This window comes from Oncorhynchus masou, chromosome 31, assembly GCF_036934945.1.
Source record: "Oncorhynchus masou masou isolate Uvic2021 chromosome 31, UVic_Omas_1.1, whole genome shotgun sequence".
NCBI lineage: Eukaryota > Metazoa > Chordata > Actinopteri > Salmoniformes > Salmonidae > Oncorhynchus > Oncorhynchus masou.
In genome coordinates this window covers 74,207,643-74,229,778 of record NC_088242.1, presented here as the reverse complement: position 1 = coordinate 74,229,778, position 22,136 = coordinate 74,207,643, and the positions used below count along the sequence as shown (strand labels likewise).

Sequence of the window (22,136 nt, the reverse complement as noted above, 5' to 3'; positions counted from 1 at the left end):
ACAAGGTGTTAAAACTACTGTCCCACTACCACTAGAAGGCAGAGATGTAAATCACTCTCTACTTTCCCATTAAACACAACTTCATTATTCTTATTTACCAAAGATTTGTGTGAAAGGTTAGGATGCATCATTTCAAGCTCCTGTTTATAAGTTACTTAATAACCACTTTTGAGAATTGTTTTGCATATTTCATTTCCATTCTAAAAAGGGATTACAACTGTCCCTCTAATTGACGCGCAGACTGTCGCAGGATTCATATTTAATGAAGTGAATGTAAATATCACATTTACATGAATTATTGGTGGTGTGTCCCTTGAGATGTGAAGGATAGACAGTGAGTGATGGGACTCTCAATAGCTTATTCTATAAACCAGTCAGGCGATCATGCAAACACCACATGGATTTGAGCCTGGGTTGTTCGATTAGCCAACATCAAATACACATCAATCTCCTGGGCTTTATTCGTCAGTGAGGCGAGAGAGAACACCTGACACACTCTCCAGCAGAAACGGCAAAATTGACATGATTGCAATCAAACTCAAGTGATGTGGAACTCAATTGTGCGTCCAAAGTTCAAAGGTAGAAAGCAGAACACAGCTGCTTAATTCAAAGGGAGGGGTTAATGTCAGTCATTGAAGCCTGTCTAGAGGGTACACACTCAGAGGTTGGTGCCCAAATTGATGACGTACAGTATGTCGTGAGGCTGAGAGTTGAGTTAGGAGACGAATGGATTCGGTTCAGTCAGTGATGATGAGCCTTTCCCAGCTAGCTAGTTTATGCTGGCAACAACAGCAGCATGGCGCTAGTTAAAACTTGGAAAAGAAAGTGATGTTTATTTCAACAAAGTAGGCCTATTGATCAACATCTGGATGTCACCGTGACATGCCAATTAGCAAATATATCGTCAAGCCGGTGCGAATGACCACTACAACAATGTGTTGTATTGAGGTGGTTGCCGATGTGAGTTGCTACCCACTGGGCATTAGTTGAGTGGGAAGCAAGAAATAACTTGTAATATTGGTGGTAACCATCTGGATGTCACCGTGATACAGCCTACTAAATGGGTAGAGTTGGTGCTGCAAGCCAGCCACACAACAAAACGGGGCACGGTGTCGTTTGCTGCTACTTGCTGCAGTATACTGTATATCAGGCCAGGGTGACCGCGATTTTCCTTGAAAATGTACAACTACGGCAATAATGTCTGCATTTTTGTGAAAAACAAAACAACTACTCCGATAAACGGGATGATTCTGAACACTCTCTCAAGTCCCAACGTTGGCAGACAAGGTTCAAATTCTCAATGAAGTTTCTAGCCACAAACATAAACTAGCTAGCTGGGAAGGGCTCATCAGGACGACTGAATGAACTGACTGAACCGAATTCGTTCATCTCCACTCAACTCTCGCAGTGCGACCATACTTCATCCATAGGGGCACCAGGCTTGTCCATATAGCCTTTACGATACTCAGGAGAGAGAGAAAACAAGGAAGTGTAAAATGTCAGCAAGCAACAGGATTGTGCTGCAAACCATGAGGCAGACATTTTAAGCATTATTTAATTTTCTCTTTACCCTGGAGAATTTCACACTCCGTAAAGATAGAAACATCAGCGCATAGTAGTCTGTGCTGCAAGAGAAGAGAGAAGAACAGGAACAACTGCTGTGAGAGAAGGAAAAATAACTAAAAGAGAGAATGAGAAGATATACAGTATCAGTCAAAAGTTTGGACACACCTACTCATTCAAGGGTTTTTATTTTATTTGTACTATTCTCTACATTGTAGAAGAATAGTGAAGACATCGAAACTATGAAATAACACATGATGAATCATGTAGTAACAAAAAAGGGTTAAACAAATCAAAATATTTGTTATACTTGAGATTCTTCAAAGTAGCCAACCATGACCTTGAAGACAGCTTTGCACACTCTTGGCATTATCTCAACCAGCTTCACCTGGAATGCTTTTCCAACAGTCTTGCAAGGCACTTGCTTTTCCTTCACTCCGCGGTCCAATCACCCCAAACCATCTCAATTAGGTTGAGGTCGGGTGATTGTGGATGCCAGGTCATCTGATGCAGCACTCCATCACTCTCCTTCTGGTTCAAATAGCTATTTTACAACGTGGAAGTGTGTTGGGTCATTGTCCTGCTGAAAAACAAATGATAGTCCCACTAAGCGCAAACCCGATGGGATGTCGTATTGCTGCAGAATTCTGTGGTAGCCATGCTGGTTAAGTGTGCCTTGAATTCTAAATAAATCAACAGACAGTGTCACCAGCAAAGCAACCCCACACCATCACACATCTTCCTCCATGCTTCACGGTGGGAACTACACATGCGGAGATCACCTGTTCACCTACTATCGTCTCACAAAGACACGGTGGGTGGAACCAAAAATCAAAACATTTGGACTCATCAGACCAAAGGACAGATTTCCACCGGTTTAATGTCCATTGCTTGTGTTTCTTGGCCCAAGCAAGTCTCTTCTTATTATTGGTGTCCTTTAGTAGTGGTTTCTTTGCAGCAATTCGACCATGAAGGCCTGATTCATGCAGTACTCTAAGAACAGTTGATGTTGAGATGTGTCTTACTTGAACTCTGTGAAGCATTTATGTGATTAGAGCCAGTTTCATCATAGTGCTTGATGGTTTTTGCGACTGCACTTGAAGAAACTTTCAAAGTTCTTTAAATTTTCCGCATTGACTAACTTTCAAGTCTTAAAGAAATGATGGACTGTCATTTCTCTTTGCTTATTGTGCTGTTCTTGCCATAATATGGACTTGGTCTTTTACCAAATAGGGCTATCTTCTGTATACCACCCTTGCCTTGACACAACTGATTGGCTCAAACGCCAGAAGGAAGAAGAAGAAGGAAAGAAATTCCACAAATTAATTTTTAACAAGGCACACCTGTTGATTGAAATGCATTCCAGGTGAATAACTCATGAAGCTGGTTGAAAGAATTTCATATCTCAAATATAAAATATATTTAGATTAATTTAACACTGTTTTGGTTACTACATGATACCATATGTGCTATTTCATAGTTTTGATGTCTTCACTATTATTTTATAATGTAGAAAATGGTAAAAAATAAAGAAAAACCCTTGAATGAGTATGTGTGTCCAAACTTCTGGCGGTGTGGTGGATAAAAGGGTGGAAGAAGAGAAGGAGGAGGAGGACATGACAGTGGTGGAGAAATGTTTTCTATATTATCGAAGGTGTTCTTGTTGGTAATCATTCGGCTGCATTTAAACATTAGTGGTTTTCACCCGAAGCTCCGTGTCTCTCCTCCTATAAGTCCTGAGAGGCCACTGCAGCACAGCCAACCTTGTGAACACAGCAGCAGAAGCACCGCAACACCGTAAAAGGGGCCATACTGTGCATCTGGAACGTTTTCAGACCCCTTGAATTTTTTCACATTTTGTTACATTACATCTTATTCTACAATTGATCACTTTCAGCAATCTACACACAATACACCATAATAACAAAGTGAAACAGTTTTTTTAGAAATGTTTGCGAATATATTAAAAAGAAAAAACAGAAATACCTTATTTACATAAGTATTCAGACTCGAAATTGAGCTCAGGTGCATCCTGTTTCCATTGATCATCCTTCAGATGTTTCTACAACTTGATTGGAGTCCACCTGTGGTCAAGTCAATTGATTGGACATGATTTGGAAAGGCACAAACCTGTCGAAATAAGGTCCCACAGTTGACAGTGCATGTCAGAGCAAAAAGCCATGATGTCGAAGGGATTGTCCGCAGAGCTCCGAGACAGGATTATGTCAAGGCACAGATCTAGGGAAGGGTACCAAAAATAATTCTGCTGCATTGAAGGTCCCCAAGAACACAGTAGCCTCCATCATGCTTAAATGGAAGAAGTTTAGAACCACCAAGGATCTTCCGAGAGGTGGCCGTCCGGCCAAACTGAGCAATCGGGGGAGAAGGGCCTTGGTCAGTGAGTTGACCAAGAACCGATGGATACTCTGACAGAGTTCCTCTGTGGAGATGGGAGAACCTGTGGAGATGGGAGAACCTTCCAGAAGGATAATCATCTCTGCAGCACTCCACCAATCAGGCCTGTATGGTACAGTGGCCAGACGGAAACCACTCCTCAGTAAAAGGCGCATGGCAGCCAAAAGGCAGCTAAAGACTCTCAGACCATGAGAAACCAGATTTTCTGGTCTGATATAACCAAGATTGAATTCTTTGGCCTGACTGTCAAGCGTCACTTCTGACGGAGTAAAGCTGGTATCATCTCTACAGTGAAACATGGTGTTGGCAGCAGAGTACAGAGAAAGAGATCCTTGATGAAATCCTGCTCCAGAGCGCTCAGGACCTTAAAATTGATTGGGGCAAAGGTTCACCTTCCAACAGGACAACGACCCAACAGGACAAATCCAAGACAATGCAGGAGTGACTTTGGGTCTCTGAATGCCCTTGAGGGGCCCACCCAGAGCCTGGACTTGAACCCAATCAAACATCTCTGGAAAGACCTGAAAATAGTTGTGCAGCAATGCTCCCCATCCAACCTGACAGAGATTAAGAGGATCTGTGGAGAAGAATGGGGAAAATTCCCTAAATATAGGTGTGCCAAGCTTGCAGCGACTTACCCAAGAAGACTCAATGCTATAATCGCTGTCAAAGGTGCTTCAACAAAGTACTGAGTAAAGGATCTGAATACTTATGCATATGTGATATTTCCGTTTTTTAGTTTTAAGAAATTAGCTAGAAATTCTAAAAACCTGTTTTTGCTTTGCGTTATCGGTTATTGTGTGTAGATTGATTAATTTAAAAAACAATCCAATCAATTTTAGAATAAGGCTGTAACGTAACAAAATGTGGAAAAAGTCAGGGGGCCTGAATACTTTCCGAAGGCACCGTAAATATTTAAAGAGTAAACTCAGCTTGTGTACGTATATAGTTTACAACAGTCATTAATTCCATCAACTCTTTATGGACTCTAACCTGCAGTACTTATATATAGCTTGGCAAGCCCTGTCCTAGTCCTTGATGCCACCCTAGGCAAACAAAACAAATTGCTGCTTTCCTCCCACGCAAAACTAGAATAGTGTAGCTGACACTATCAGCTCGCCATATAATATTATGAATGCCCATCCATGTGGTCGGCCTACCGTTTGTAAAACAAGCAGTTGCATTGGGTTTATTAGTCCTGATTCCTGTGACTAATCATTTTGGCTATTTAGGCTCTGCATCAGCTACCCAACCTTATCAGGAGTTATCCTGAATCTACAGTGCCTTCAGAAAGTTTTCACACACCTTAACAGGCATCCTTCTTAACTCAGTTGCCAGAGAGGAAGGAAGCCACTTAGGGATTTCTCCATGAGGCCATTGGTGACTAAAACAGTTACATAGTTTAATGGCTGTGATAGGAGAAAACTGAGGATGTATCAACAACATTGTAGTTACTCCACAATACTAACCTAAATGACAGAGTGAAAAGAAGGAAGCTTGTACAGAATACAAAATATTCCAAAACATGCATCCTGTTTGCAGTAAGGCACTAAACTACAAAAACTGTGGCAAAGAAATGTACTTTGTCCTGAATACAAAGCGTTATGTTTGGGGCAAATCCAACACAACACATCACTGAGTACTGCTTTTCATATTTTCAAGCATGGTGGTAGGTGGTAGCTGCATCATGTTATGGGTATACTTGTTTATGGGTGTGTTTATTTTCGGCAAGGACTAGAACGTTTTTCTAGGATAAAAATAAACGGAAAAGAGCTAAGTACTGGCAAAATCCTAGATATCCAAAATCCTGCTTTCCAACAGACACTGGAAGACAAATTCACCTTTCAGCAAGACAATAACCTAAAACACAAGGCCAAATTTACACTTAGTGTAGAAAACTTTAGGTACACCTTAATATTCAGTTGCACCCCCTTTTGCCCTCGGAACAGCCTCAATTCGTCGGAACATGGACTCTACAAGGTTTCAAGCATTCCACAGGGATGCTGGCCCACGTTGAGTCCAATGCTTCCCAAGGTTGTGCCAAGTTGTTTGGATGTATTTTGGGTTGTGGACCATTTTTGATACACACTGGAAACTGTTCAGTGTAATAAATAAAAAAACAGCAGCGTTGCAGTTCTTGACACACTCAAACCGGTGAGCCGGGCACATACTACCATACCTCGTTCAAAGGCACTTAAATCTTGTTCCTTTCCCATTCAACCTATTTTTATTATTATTTCTTTAACCTGTATTTAAATACGCAAGTCAATTAAGAACACATTCTTATTTACAATGATGGTCTACCCTGGCCAAACCCGGATGACGCTGGGCCAATTGTGCGCCGTCCTATGGGACTCCCAATCACGGACGGATGTGATACAACCTGGATGGCACACATACACAATCCATGTCTCAATTGTCTCAAGGCTTAGAAATCCTTAATTTTAACTGATTGAAGTGGATTTAACAAGTGACATCAATAAAGTACCATAGCTTTCACCTGGGTTCACCTGGTCAGTCTATGTCATGGAAAGGGCAGGTGTTCCTAAGGTTTTGTACATTCACTGGAGTTACTTACCAAGACAACATTGAAAGTTTCCGAGTGGCCTAGTTACAACTAACTTGACACAGCTTGAAGAATTTAAAAAATAATGTGCAAATATTGTACAATCCAGTTGTGCAAAGCTCTTAGAGGCTTACCCAGAAAGACTCACAGCTGTAATTGCTACCAAAGGCCATTCTAACATTTATTGACTCAGAGGTGTGAATAGATATGTAAAAGAGATATTTCTGCATTTAATTTTCAATCAATTTGACAAAATGTCTAAAAACATGTTCAAATCCCCGAGCTGACAAGGTACAAATGTGTCGTTCTGCCCCTGAACTGGCAGTTAACCCACTGTTCCTAGGCAGTCATTAAAAATAAGAATTTGTTCTTTAACTGACTTGCCTAGTTAAATAAAGGTAAATATATATATATATATATATATATATATATATATATATATATATATATATATATTGAATTCAGGCAGTAACACAACAAAGTGGGTATGAATACACAATAAGGGGCATGAATACTTTCTTAAGCCACTGTATTTGCGAAGAGAATCCATGTGTTTGCAGGAAATGCAGAAGTATTTTATTTTTTCACTATTATGCAGCTTGTCATAAATTAAGGAATACAAACTTAAAATCACTGATTATCATGACAATTTAGCCCAGAGGGTAAACTCCCGGACAGCAGTTGTGAGTAGCTTGATTTTTCATTCCATATTCTCCATTTTACTTGGACCTGTCCTGTTTTAGGTATATTGTTTGATATAGGATATATTGTTTGATATAGGATATATTGTTTGATATAGGATATGTTGTTTGATACAGCATATATTGTTGATATGTCATCTTCACATTGAAGTACATGTTTTTATTTGATTGAGTGCCAGGTTAGGCTATTTGATCTGAGAAACGTGCATGATGTAACATGTGTCTCATGACAGGCTACAGAAAACGCCACATACCCATTCTACCATAGGCTACAGGATACGTGATTTATGTTCGATCATTTTGTGACGAAACAATGATGGAACGCTGCAGCGGTGTGTCCCTCCAACAGCACCCTGGAGAGACGCACTGGGCATGGACATGCTAAATATTTTGCGCCCCTGCCTTTGACAAAGTGGGCACTGCTTGTCACGGGGTGATATCAACGCTCACCTAAATAGCCCATATGCCACTGGGTGAGAGAGATTGTCATTGTTTTTTGGGAATAATTATGTGAGGTGTTGTCTTGGTCAGTTTAGCTTGGAATTTGCTGCCCTCGTCAATCTGCCGCGCTAGGCGGTTGCCTAATCCTGCCTAATGGGCGGGCTGGCGGCCCTGTAGCTTGGCTCCATTAATGACAAGGACTGTAAACTGCACAGTATGCCCTGGAGAAAGAGGGCAGTGGTGAGAGCTGATACATAAAACAGCAGTTGTTCATTATAATGAGGAGAGGTAACTAGCTGCTGGCTTTGCGTCGCTGGATGCCCTGGAGCTCAGAGCTACAGAGTGGAATCATTAGGTTGAACCCAGACACAATGCTAATTAGAAGCCAGGAACAAACAGAATATGGAAGTGAAGCTCTGAAACGACAGGCTATATATAGCCCCTATCTGAGCTGCTGCCACACTAACACATTAGTTTACCACACACATCTACTGTAACTCCCAGTCCTATCTGCAGCACATGGGCTTTACTTTAGATTACTGGTGGAAAGAGGAGCTTTCAGCCCCCTATTGCTAGTATTTGTCTATAAGAACGAACATCCTCATCTTAAGTAGGCTCAGCTCCAAAGAAATGTTTTGGGTGAGATGAGTCCCCACCTTGCAATGTAAACCACATTGAAAACTCATGCAAATTAATAATACATATAGTAGTACAGACAGGACAAACAAGCAAGACAGACATGCCTACACACATCTAACAGCGTAGCATACCGGGTTGACACTCACCTTCTTGGTGAAGTCCATGGCTCTGAGGATGGACAGGTTGAGAGTCTCCAGGGAGGCCAGTACACCCTCATAGTCACCCATGTGTTTGACAAAGTAGTCTGGAAGGACAGGGGAAAAGACAGAGGTAAGAGGGGTACACACTAGAGCCTGATCGAAATATTGGTTTACCGACATTATCGGCAGACATTGGCCTTTTACGGCTATATCGGAATCAGATGGTAATTCCACAATAGCCGGTATTCAACAAAAAAGGATGAAAAAAGGGAATCTCAATCTTATCTGAACACTTGCTGCAGTTCTCATGATGTGTCATTATTGTCACAATGTATGAAATCAACATCTGAAGCATAGTTATTGGACAATTGCTCTTTTGGATGAGAATTCATGAGAATTCAGTTTGGGGAAATTACAGATTTATCGGTAAATTGTGTCCCCCAAAAATCGGAATCATATCGGACCCCAAAAAACATATAGGTCTGACTCTAGTACACACAAATACAAATGCATACAGGCACACACACACTTAGGAGACTACCAACTAGCTACATGATTAATCAAGTCTTCGTTTGAATACTACAAAATCAGATATTCTACTGGGAGGTTTGGGATTATTGTGAACCTAGAAAACTATACATGGCATATTGACTTCACAGATTGATTTGGTCATACATTCACATCTACAATACATCCAAAGACACACACAAACAGAAGTAAAGCTCACAAATACACACACAGATGAATCTGTTAATACTTACCACAGAGTTCCTTAGTGTCAACATTACTAACACACCACAGGTTAGTTAGGAGCAGCGTAGGGAGAGAGAGAGAGAGAGAGAGAGAGAGAGAGAGAGAGGGAAAAGGCAGTGGGAGAATGTGGTAAGAAACAGGCAAGGCTTGCATGCAACACAACATGATCTATAACCATCTATATCTATATTGCTCCATCAGGGGGGAGCAGCAGGTCCACAATAATTTGACAAAACCCTAACCTAAATCTGTTCTCATGAATTCAGCTTCAGGTTATTAAATCTTCATTTGTTTTGTATCTTATTATTCTTTGGCATAGAAGATGCTGCTATAAATCACTGATAAAAAAAATCTCTACAAAGGCGCAGTGTAGGAACCAGATTGATGAGGAGCAGGAATAAGGAAAACAGTTCAAGTTCATCTTTGCTTGCTGTGGTCTGGGCAGTCGATAAATCAGATTGGCATTAAATATTGTTAGGTTCTTATTTTTCAGAGTAAATAACTCACGGACACTAGAGAAGCTTAACCAAGTTTAATTATTCCCAAAGGGTCGACACAGCTGTATTCAGACATCACATTTCACACAAGCACTGATATTTAACCCTTTCTACTAGGCTGAGTCTCCTCCTCCACACTGAACAGCCAATGCATCTCTGTTGCTAGACAGAACCTTAGTGATATCTGTTCTTCATCACTTCATCTGACCTGACCTCTGCCCCAAAGTGCTCATTCCTCCCCAACTCCAAGGCTGTCATGGTTATTGAAACCAGACAGTGTCTCTTCACCTCCCAGAGGATCCCTGGTGGCTAATAATCACATATCCTGACATAATGTAAACGTTATGCATCACCCTCTGTCCCTCAGTGACATTGTTTGTTTCTAAGATCTCCACCCGTCTCCCCTACACATTCCAGAGACATCTGACTCCTACAGATAACCATTAACTTCTGATGTAATAACCATTCACTATCATCCCTCAGATACCATACTTCTGATCTATCATCTCTCTAGTATAGTAATGTTCAAAGTTGACCCAGAATCCAACAATATCAAATGCTTACATTGTAATTTAACGTTTTAAACAGGCCAATCAATTATCTCCCAACAGTAACTGGTTATACTTCTGAGTAACGAAGGGAAAGAAAATCTTCGGATAAAATCGAAATATATATGACATAAAAATAATTTATTCATGATGAAAGAGAAATTGAGCGGAACGATCTTTTTTTCAATCAATATTCTAAAGAGAGAACGCATTTAGTGTCTGAAAATAACAAGGCTGATGACATGGACGGTCAGGAGTACTGTAAAATGCCAGCCGGAAGGACAGTGAAAGAAGGTGAAAGAGAAAAAGGAAGGAGGGAGGAGATAAGAGGACGAGACCACAGGTAACACAGGAACTGGAGGACTGTCCTTACTCTGCAATTCTTTCATCATCCTCTCTCTCTCTTCCCTGGTGTTTCATCTTTCTCTTCATCATTCTCTTTTTCACGTTTTAATCTAGAGGTGTCATCAACAAAGGCCTGTCAGCTAAAGGTCACACCAAATCATATCAAAAGATCTTGAAAAGGTGGATATGACATTTATGAGTACAGATAAATTGTATACTTTGCAAGCAAACATATACACACACACACTCTCAGACCAGTGACATTTCCCCCTAAATGTAACACACTTTATTAGAACAGTCCTGATCATAACTAGAAAGCAGATTATGATCTACATATTGAAGATAATATAGATAGATAACACATACTATTTGAGATAGATCATGTAAAAAAAATAGTGCATACTGTCTGACATACTCTAGGGTTATTCAAAGGGTTCTCCTATGGGGACAGCCAAATAACCCTTTTAGGTTCTAGATAGCACCTTTGTTTCTAAGAGTGACCCCATCCACCCAATTCCACCCTACTACTGCCATCCCTGTCTTATTCCTTTTTCCCTCTCATCTCCTCTCCTCTCTGTTCCCTCCCCTCCTCCCTTCTGCTCCTTGCTAAGGCATTGTTCACGGCTGGCTGTGCTGGTTCATTATTTAATGAGAGGGAAGCGCTAGACCTGGCAAACAGGGACTTGAGCTCAGCAGCTGCACTCGTCTCCTCCCTTTTACATAATTCAATCTGAAATGTGATTAAAGACAATGCACACAGTGGAGCAGCATACCCTCCTGAGGCAGCCTGACACTGAGCGGGGGAGAACTGTGGCAAAATACACACAGGCAGGGCTGGCCTACTAAACAGTACTGCATATATAATATATGCACACCCCGGTAGGATAGATCCATTTGCTCACATATGCAGACACAAACACACACGCACGCACACATGCACACATGCACACATGCACATCCTCTTTAGCCCTTATGTTAGTGAATAGGCTCCTGGCATGAAAAGAGGGACATAAAGGTCCTGGGATGCCTCAGCTGTGGACAAAAGTAGACCGAAACTAGAGGATGACTTGTGATCGTTTCATATATCTCAATGCTATCTCCTCCCTGCACTTCAGACCCAAATGGGCAGGTCAATACCTCTGCTTCAGCAGTGTGATGATGCTCTCACCTTGTGTTATCTGAGTCAATGGAGTGAAACAGATTCTCCAGCTCCTCCTCATTCAGCGTTCCGTCGGAGAAGAACGCCTGGAACTCGTCCAGAGACAGCTTCCCATCATCTGCAGGAGAAGAGGAGGAGAAGAGGAGAGGTGGAGACATCGATCAGGTTAACAGCGGATATAAACCATGCAGCTACACACCATGATCACCGTCATTACCACTAGGCTCATTGTGATAATATGTATACACACAGTGTTCAATGAACATGGTCTTTATCATGATATCATCATCGCCATTATCACCGGAATCATTACCAACAATGTCATATAATAGCCATAATCATCATCGCCATAATAATGATAATCATCATCATCGTCATCTTCCTCCTCCGCATCGTGATATATCACAATCACCCTGCAGTCTTCCATCAATTCTGAACCATTATAGATTATGGTAAAGAATTTACACAATGCTCTGGGCATTTGCAAGCTGTAAGATCAACAAAGTGAAAATCATTTGAGAGGCCACCACTTGCAGAGCTTTTGTTACAGACCGGTCAGCTCTCTGCGGATCAGTAATTATTGATTCCAGAATGATGTACAGTACTACTACAAGGCCTGAACAGGTATCTGGACCTGGAGAGAGCTGGCTCCTGATCCATCAGGCTCCCACTGAGCCACTCTGGACTCAGTGAGAGGCCCTGCACCCAAGATCAGAACTAGAATTAGACTAAGACCCCAGAACCAGGCCAGGTCCTAGCCCTTAAACTTAGCCCTAGGGCCCAGCCCCAGGAACCAGACTCCAGGCCCAGTCAAAGGAACCAGACTCCAGGCCCAGCCCGAGGAACCAGACTCCAAGGCCCAGCCCCAGCCAGGAGGACTCCAGTCAGCATTATTAGGACTACAGGAGTCTGTGGAGCCATGCTGTGGCCGGGCGCACCACGCCCTTGAAGCTGTTCAACTGGACTTTTGGCTATTGGAGCCATTGTAGGCTCTAATCTCCAGTGTAAGAAAATGACTAACGTGCAAGCCAAAATAAAGAGAGTGGTTTTCGTTATTGCCACCTAACAGAACTATTGGGACATTGAAATGGAAAAGCTTTTGAACCTGGTCCTTTGAATTAAAACTGGTCCTCATTCTTGGCTGCAGCAGCAGCACGTTCCTCTCTCTCTTTCTCCCTCCATCTCTCTCTTATCATCTCTTTATTTCAGCCCTCCTCTCTATCCTATTGATATCCCTCCCCTGTTCTTTCTCTTCTCTCTACCTTCATCATTGCTCTTTCTGTCCCCCTCTCTCTCCTCTCCTCTCTCCACTGTCACTGTCATTTATCTCTTATTTGCGCCTGAGAGACAGGCATAGGCACTTAAGAGCTGAGTGAACTGCTGGAACAGAGGAGAAACATCTTTCTACTAAACACAGGCTCATCTCCACCTCTCTTCTGTGTCCCCCTGTCTTACCCTGTTTCCATATGAGGCAGTAGAGTCTCAGAACAGCACAACTGTACCAGCAGTTAATTAAACACTGACCCACTTTTACCGCAGTACTCCCACTAAGGAATACCATGTGCATGAAGAAGCACGCCAGCCCTATCTTCTCCAAATTAGAGTGTGCTGGAGGATATGGCCACTACTGCAGCTCAGTGGGTACAGTGGGATATGGGCTGGACATCAGGTTCTGATGTGGGCAGATCTCTGGTTTCAGTGTTTATCTCTGTTCACCAACGGGAAAGGGAATAACATTCTCCGTGTTCCAGGCTGATAGGTGGACTATAACTCATACAGTATGCAAGAATCAGGATCTGATAAAGACACAGTATAAACCCCAAACTGCATGAAAAGCTCTGCTCAGATGGTCACATTTTTCCGATAGAGTTCAGATTAGATTCAAAGCAATGAAAAGACTTCATATCCAGTGGTGTTATTTTGTAATAAAATGTGATGTGCGTGTGGGGAAGAAGTGTGGGGAGTTAGTGAGGACAGACAGGGGTACATCAGACCGATGAGAACGGTTCTGCTAATGTGTCTGAGTGGGCAGACGCAATACGGATGATACTATGCAGACCTCGCTGCTACAGATAAAAGGGATGCAATTAGCACTTTTACTTCCAGCAGGGCTCTCACATCCTGCACTCTTCTAAGAATAAGAACAGACATAGACTCTGTATTTAATTTCTATCCTTTATCATATAATTGTTGGGGTGCTGGGCTTCCTGGTTGTCATGGCAACCATACTCCATGTGCATCTCTCCCCCTTTCCTCTATTCGCCATCTTCCTCATTTCTAATGACCCAATCCAGGAAAAGGGTGTAGAGACCCACTTTCAGTGACCCATCTTTTCTCTCTTTACAATTCCTTTTTTAGTCCTAGACTAATAAAGGACCTTTTTACAGCTTTTATCTCCTGCCTGAGATGGTCTGTGCCAGTGATCCAGCAATTCAGAACAGGAGAATAGCCCCTTGCCAAGCAAGATTACCACACACGGGAATATCTTCCTCTGATGGATTGACAGAACATTTCATTAGAAACAAAGCTGTGGTTGGGAGTGTCTGAAAGTGAAGGTGTGTGTGTGTGTGTGTGTGTGTGTGTGTGTGTGTGTGTGTGTGTGTGTGTGTGTGTGTGTGTGTGTGTGTGTGTGTGTGTGTGTGTGTGTGTGTGTGTGTGTGTGTGTGTGTGTGTGTGTGTGTGTGTGTGTGTGTGTGTGTGACAGATGAATCAACGGTAGCTAAAATGGGGAGAGGTCTGTCTGTGATAAAGTGCTGCTCTGCTTTCTTGACATCACAATCAACAAAACAAGTCCTACAGGTTTTATCACACCTGGACTACTGCCCAGTTATATGGTGAAGTGCCATAAAGCAAGACATCGGCAAATTACAGTCAGAACAGGGCAGCACGGCTGGCCCTTAAATGTACACCGAGGGCTAATATCAATAATACGCATGTCAATCTCTCCTGGCTCAAAGAAGACAAGAGAGTGACTGCATCATTACTTGTCTTTGTGAGAGGTGTTGACATGTTGAAAGCAGCAAGCTGTCTGTTCAAACGACTAGCACACAGCTCAGACACCCGTACCTTACCCCACAAGCGCTGACACCAGGGGTCTCTTCACAGTCCGGAACGGACTCTGGGAAATGCACAGTACTACATAGAGCCACGACTACATGGATCTCTTCCACATGAAGTAACTTGAAGTTACTCTTCCACATGAAGTAACAGAGAGAGAGAGAGAGAGAAAGAGAGTCTGAAAATGATAGCGTGTGTGCACGCACAACGAGGACCGGCCCCACACAGAGCCAGGGCCGGTCCCAGAGACCTGTTTTGTCTGATAAAGGAGGAACACAAGTGGCTCTCACAAGGCTGTCAGCTTTCCTTATTGCCGTCCATCAAATCAGCACAGCCAAACCTGCCCTGTCTGCCACGATAAAGAAATACACCAAACTCCTCGCAGGACAGATGCTTACCAACAGATGATACCACATAAAATAATTTAGCGTAGGGGTGTGAAGCATACATCAACATACTGTATCATTAGTGGTTTTATTAAGTGTTGATACTGCAGACTCCTACAGTACAGAGCTTGGTAGAGACAGAGATTGAGTTATCTATAGTATAAGTCCCATGTCTCCTCTGAGTGGCTACCATCTGTCATGATGGGAACAGGGGGAGCGCAACCCTCATTACTGCATCCCATCCCTACCCTGCATCATTATGATCAGCAGCGTCACTGACAGGATCAATTCATTAACAATAACCCAATATTATGCAGATGTAATCTACACTACCCATACTACATGTTCTCAGAGTGGCCTGGATGAGGCTGTGGTGAACGGATTAAACTGAACACCTCTGAACAGTAGCACACAGCACAGGCAACCTGCTAATAGAAGCTGAGCACACACAGCTCTCCTAACCAATCGGATCCTAATATACTTACTAAGAAGTCAAACCAATCAATTCGCAACATACAAAATCAGTCACCCCCAAAATCATAACAAAGGACACTGTGCTCAGACTTCCAATGGGAAATGTAACATGATCAAAGACAATAACTTAACTTACCTTAACTTACCTCATTTGCACTCACTGTATATAGACTGTTTGTTTTCTTTTGTTGTACTGTATTATTGACTGTGTGTTTAGTTTATTCCATGTGTAACTCTGTGTTGTTGTATGTGTCGAATTGCTAAGCTTTATCTTGGCCAGGTCGCAGTTGCAAATGAGAACTTGTTCTCAACTAGCCTACCTGGTTAAATAAAGGTGAAATTAAACAATTGAAAAAAAATAATCCAGTACATTAAGGCTTTTTATGGAGATATGATGGGTGAAGAAGCTTTAATAAATTATCACCATTTACTCTTATTCATCAGCTAAGAGCTGATTCAAATGGCACAAACTTTCATGTAATTATCATCAATCAAGTAGATTAACAAGAGTTACTGTCCAGTACAAATTGTGCATGTGTGCACACGCGCAGCGTATGTGTGTATGTGCATGCAAATGTCCATAATGCTGTTTTAAGTAATTATGCTTTATAGTCAAAAATAGCAATGTGTCAAGTTGATGAAGATTCATGCAGCGATGGGAGAAGGACTCTGATGGTCCCTAACACCATTCCATGGTCAGGAGAGATTTCATTTTCACGAATGTCTCATGGTCATTATGGTCAGTTATAATGTCTCATGGTCAATAATGTGACTTTACAGTGCATTCGGAAAGTATTCAGACCCCTTCACTTTTTCCACATACTGTTACGTTACAGCCTCATTCTAAAACTGATTAAATTGTTGTTTATTTCACTCATCAATCTACACACAATACCCCATAATGACAAAGTAAAAACAGGTTTTAAAATGTTTTCCTCCAGATGTGACGCTTGGCATTCAGGCCAAAGAGTTCGATCTTGGTTTCATCAGACCAGAGAATCTTGTTTCTCATGGTATGAGAGACTTTTAGGTGCCTTTTGGAAAACTTCAAGCGGGCTGTCATGTGCCTTTTACTGAGGAGTGGCTTCAGTCTGGCTTCCACTCTACCATAAAGGCCTGATTGGTGCAGTGCTGCAGAGATGGTTGTCCTTCTGGAAGGTTCTCCCATCTCCACAGAGGAACTCTGGAGCTCTGTCAGAGTGACCATCGGGTTCTTGGTCACCTCCCTGACCAAGGCCCTTCTCCCCCGATTGCTCAGTTTGGCCGGGCGACCAGCTCTAGGAAGAGTCTTGGTGGTTCCAAACTTCTTCCATTTAAGAATGATGGAAGCCACTGTGTTCTTGAGGACCTTCAATGCTGCACAACGCATCACCGGGGGCAAACTACCTTCCCTCCAGGACACCTACACCACCCGATGTCACAGGAAGGCCATAAAGATCATCAAGGACAAAAACCACCCAAGCCACTGCCTGTTCAACCTGCTATCATCCAGAAGGTGAGGTCAGTACAGGTGCATCAAAGCAAGGGCCGAGAGACTGAAAAACAGCTTCTATCTCAAGGCCATCAGACTGTTAAACAACCACTACTAACATTGAGTGGCTGCTGCCATACATGTAAAAAATGTATCACTAGCCACTTTAAACAATGCCACTTAATATAATGTTTACATACCCTACATTACTCATCTCATATGTTTATACTGTACTCGATACCATCTACTGCATCTTGCCTATGCCGTTCTGTACCATCACTCATTGTTATATCTTTATGTACATATTCTTCATCCCTTTACACTTGTGTGTATAAGGTAGCTGTTGTGAAATTGTTAGGTTAGATTACTCGTTGGTTATTACTGCATTGTCGGAACTAGAAGCACACGCATTTCACTACACTTGCATTAACATCTGCTAACCATGTGTATGTGACCAATACAATTTGATTTGATTTGCTGCAGAAATGTTTTGGTACACTTCCCCAGATCTGTTCAACAATTCCTTCAACCTCATGGCTTGGTTTTTGTTCTGACATAGACTGCCAACTGTGGGACCTTATATAGACAGGTGTATGCCTTTCCAAATCATGTCTAATCAATTGAATTTACCACAGGTGGACTCCAATCAATCAATGTCAAGGATGATCAATGGAAACAGGATGCACCTGAGCTCAATTTCCAGTCTCCTAGCAAAAGGTCTAAATACTTACTGTATGTTAATAAGGTACTTCTGTTTTGAATTTTCTATAAATGAGCAACAACAAAAAAATCATGTGTTGTGTTTTGTCATTATGGGGTTTTATGTGTAGATTGATGAGGATTTTCTTTTAAGTTTATCCATTCTAGAATAAGGTTGTGACGTCTCAAAATGTGGAAGAAGTCAAGGGGTCTGAATGCACTGTATGTTGAGTAATTATGTTATATATTTAATAATATAATATAGAATGTTGAGGGCACAAAGGAGGTCGTATGGTGGTAGTTTTGCTGCATTATGGTCGTTTGCTGTTAAAAAACGTATTTCACAACCAGAAGGTTTTTTTCCTCCGCAAGTTAAATTAAGTCTCTAAATGGCCTTTAGAATTGGCAATATGGAGGCATCTAAATATTGTACTAGAAATGACACTTGGAAGTTGGAACATTACAGACCAAGGAGGGGGTAAAAGACAGAAAAAGAAGAAAGGAGGAAGGGGGTGTAAATGGAGAGAATTTAATAGCCCATCAATACACTGGACTGTAGACAATAATAACATCCCACGTTCTACTCCCACTCACTCAGAGGAGCACTAATCTAATAAGACACTTTTATTTCCTCAGAGGATGAAACATTTTCAATTATTTTTTGGTTCATGCTGTGCGGTGAAAACCCTTAGTCTGTGAAGCAGTGAAAGCATTTGAATACATTGGACTGGACATGCACTTTGAAACCAAAAGACATGAAGAAAAATCCCTGGAAGGAACCATTTAATTAAACCAGGCTACTGTTCAATGGCAGGTCTTCCATGAGGCAAGGGGAAGGATCGTTACACGGTTAATGAACATTCTGAATAAAACAATGTAGGATGTGCTACTCAATCAACAGATACAAACCTCTATGGAGATATAATACACATGAGATAAGGCCAGGATCTGACCTTGGATTGGATTTTCATTTCATTAAAGCATTCAGCCATCTGGAGATACAGTATGCAATTTTAGAGGGATGAATGTGACACCATGGTAACAGCGAGCTGAATGGCCTCATGGGAGAAGAAGGATTCCAGAGTGCTGTAACTAGGGGCAACTGGGCACTGGGAGGTTGGTGGGGAGTGGACATTCTAATAAAGTCAATTGAAAAGTTTCAAAGCTCTTCTACAAGCTGTCATTTCACCCTCAGACCTCACAGTGTTCTTACTGCAATCCTCGATATGAGATTGACATCTTCAACAACCAGGGTCAGACTACTTTCTTGTTATCACTGTTGCATCATGCACTGTACTGTGCCAGTTTAAATTCTAAACTCTTCATAGTCAGAGAGAAAAATAAGTCTGAGAAAGCAACCGAGGCAACACAACATATACAGTACAAAATTGGCAATGACATTGGTCTGTGGATAACGTACTACAGACATAAAGTATGTTTACCCCCTTCCACCACCATAATTGCCAATTCTGTGCCAATGCTGTTGACAACCCTCCCCGTGCCTCCCTCTGCCATTTTGTTGGCTGAAACTATACACCCTACTTGACCACTAGATGCACTTGGAATAAAGCGGGGAGTCCCCTCAAAGTCATTGTCTAGAGCAGGTGTTCTGACACTTTTTCAGCTCGAGACCCAAATGAGAAATTCACCGTCCTCCCCCAAATGAAGAAGAAATTGTGCGTGATTATAGATATAGTCTCATAACCCATGACCCAGAGACCGCTTTGGGTCCCGACCCATAGTTTATGAAACCCTGGACTATAGAAAGGGTACAGCTGCTGCAATGAGTTCTTTCAACTTGATTACAGGCTGCCACTGCTGTACTCCTGTCTCCTGTAGATGTCAAGGCAATTACCGTTTGTTAGGTCAAGGTCTCTACATGCTGGGGGGCATCATTTGGAGGGACAAAAGTCTCCTTCAGTGATAAAAGTTGCTCCTGAACAACAGTGGTCATGGCCATGGGAGAAAAAGAGAGAGAGGAAGAGGTGGAGGGCTGTTTTTCCTCTAAGGCTCGAACTATGATTTTTGTTTTTACCATTCTCAAAGGTTTAATTTTGTAACATTACACAGAATTCTGAGACACACACACACACACACACACACACACACACACACACACACACACACACACACACACACACACACACACACACACACACACACACACACACACACACACACACACAATGTTGTGATATTACACAGAGTTCTGAGACACACACACACAAACAAACACACAGCAAGGCAGCCTGGTTAATTACCAGGCATCCAAATGTCATTTGGACAGAGACCCTGCTGAGCCCTGGCGCAGAGAAGCGCATCACATCCAGCCATCCCCCATGTCATGTGATTGACACCATCATGACCGCAGCTCATTAGTGAGAGCACAGAAAGGGCAGTCATTAACAGAAACACACAGATAGATTACCCTCAGGATGATTTACATACCTCGCCAAGAACAAACAAAGATAATCTCAACACTCTGGCCACTTACCAGGCATGTCAAACATATTATTTATATTTCAAGTCTTCCTTAATGTCATCATCTCATGTTAGCACTTCATTGACTGTCACCAACCCCTGTGCTCTAAAATAAATGTGAAGGATAGAGAGAAAGAGCTGATGATGATGAAATTGCATGCACCCAAATCGACCAAGGCTAATTCTAACCGCCACCTTCAGTCTAACTCAGCCACCCTGTCGCCTATCCTCTTCCATCCTGCTACCTGACACCCTTGGTCGATTTGGGTGCAGACTGTAAGCAGTGGTGTAAAGTACTTAAGTAGTACTTTCAAGTATTTTTACTTAAGTCATTTTTTGGAGGTATCTGTACTTTACTATTCATATTTTTAGCAACTTTTACTTCACTACATTCCTAAATAAAATGATGTACTTTTTACTCCATACATTTTCCCTGACACCCAAAAGTACTCATTACATTTTGACAGGACAATTGTCCAATTCACACACTTATCAAGCGAACATGCCTGGTCATCCCTACTGCATCTGATTTGGCAGACTCACTAAACATACATGCTTGGTTTGTAAATGATGTCAGAGTGTGGTAGTGTGCCCCTGGCTGTCCATCAAATAAAAAAAACAAGAAAATGGTGATGTCTGGTTTGAGTAATAAGGAATTTGAAATGATTTAACTTTTACATTTTTATACTTAAGCACATTTTAGTAATTGCATTTACTTTTGATACTTAGGTATTTTTAAAACCAAATACTTTTACTCAAGTAGTATTTTACTGGCTGACTTTCACTTTTACTTGAGTCATTTCTATTAAGGTATCTTTACTTTTACTCAAGTAAGTATTTAGTACTGTTTCCACCACTGACTGTAAGTCGCTTTGGATAAAAGTGTCTGCTAAATGGCATATATACTGTAATCTATGCCAGGACACACAGTGCAGTGCTGTAATCATGTCGTATTGAGTGGTTTGTTTGTTCTGGTTAGTATGGTCAGAGAGACTATCTGTCTGTTTCTAAGAGGCTTTGAGCAGAAAGGTCCCATTGATGATTCACTCCTACACCTCACAGGAAATTGGATGGACAACTGGGATCTATTGCTTAATTTGAGTATGAAAGTAAAATATAATAATAATACTACAGGCAAGCACTTATTTTGCTGGTATGCATGTTCTTATGCATTGACAGTGTGCATTCACTGTGTGTACTGTATATCTCAGACTGTATGCTGCATGAACCTGTGTTCAGCACAGTCCCCCCACAGCAACAACCAAATGGCTTCAACAACAGTTTTGCTGAATCTCGTTATTTCATAACGTCTCCCCTGCTGGCAGTCCTCATTCTCTTCCAATTAAAAAAGCACATAATTAAATGGAGAATCGTGATCCTTGCTGTGAGCGATCGCTGGAGAGGAGTTTTGGATAGGGCGGTCTCTGCCCACTCCCTCCCCCAGGCTGCCGGTGACAGTACTGCCAGTAGGATGGCATATGATAGTGGTGTTAGGCTACGTAAATACTGTATATCCACCCTGCAGGAGGCAGAGGAAGACATTCTGAGATCACTGGTGAGACACAGGCATTTTACTGCAATATGAAAATGTCCTCAAGATACTATAAAAGGTTATATTCACATCAATGCATTTGAGATAAATTGCTCTGAGAATCTCAGTCACTTGTCTCAGTGGACACATACTACTATACTTGTGGATACTTATAGGGCTATACTATACACTGCCACATGTATACAACTCTCTTGCTACAGCTGGCAACCAAGCTTGCTACAGTAGGATGGTACAGCTGAGAGAGAGAGG

At 41.9% G+C, this 22,136-nt stretch overlaps 1 protein-coding gene across 1 annotated transcript in view; it reads right to left on the bottom strand.

Moving 5' to 3' along the window:
• The window catches only part of necab2 (N-terminal EF-hand calcium binding protein 2), a 129,078-nt gene that overhangs the window by 75,515 nt on the left and 31,427 nt on the right, over positions 1-22,136 (bottom strand). The window contains exons 3-5 of the mRNA XM_064952992.1: positions 11,777-11,885; positions 9,227-9,252; positions 8,472-8,569 (exon numbers count right to left, since the gene is read on the bottom strand). Coding sequence (XP_064809064.1) covers positions 8,472-8,569; positions 9,227-9,252; positions 11,777-11,885 — 233 coding nt within the window. The remainder of the gene's footprint in view (positions 1-8,471; positions 8,570-9,226; positions 9,253-11,776; positions 11,886-22,136) is intronic.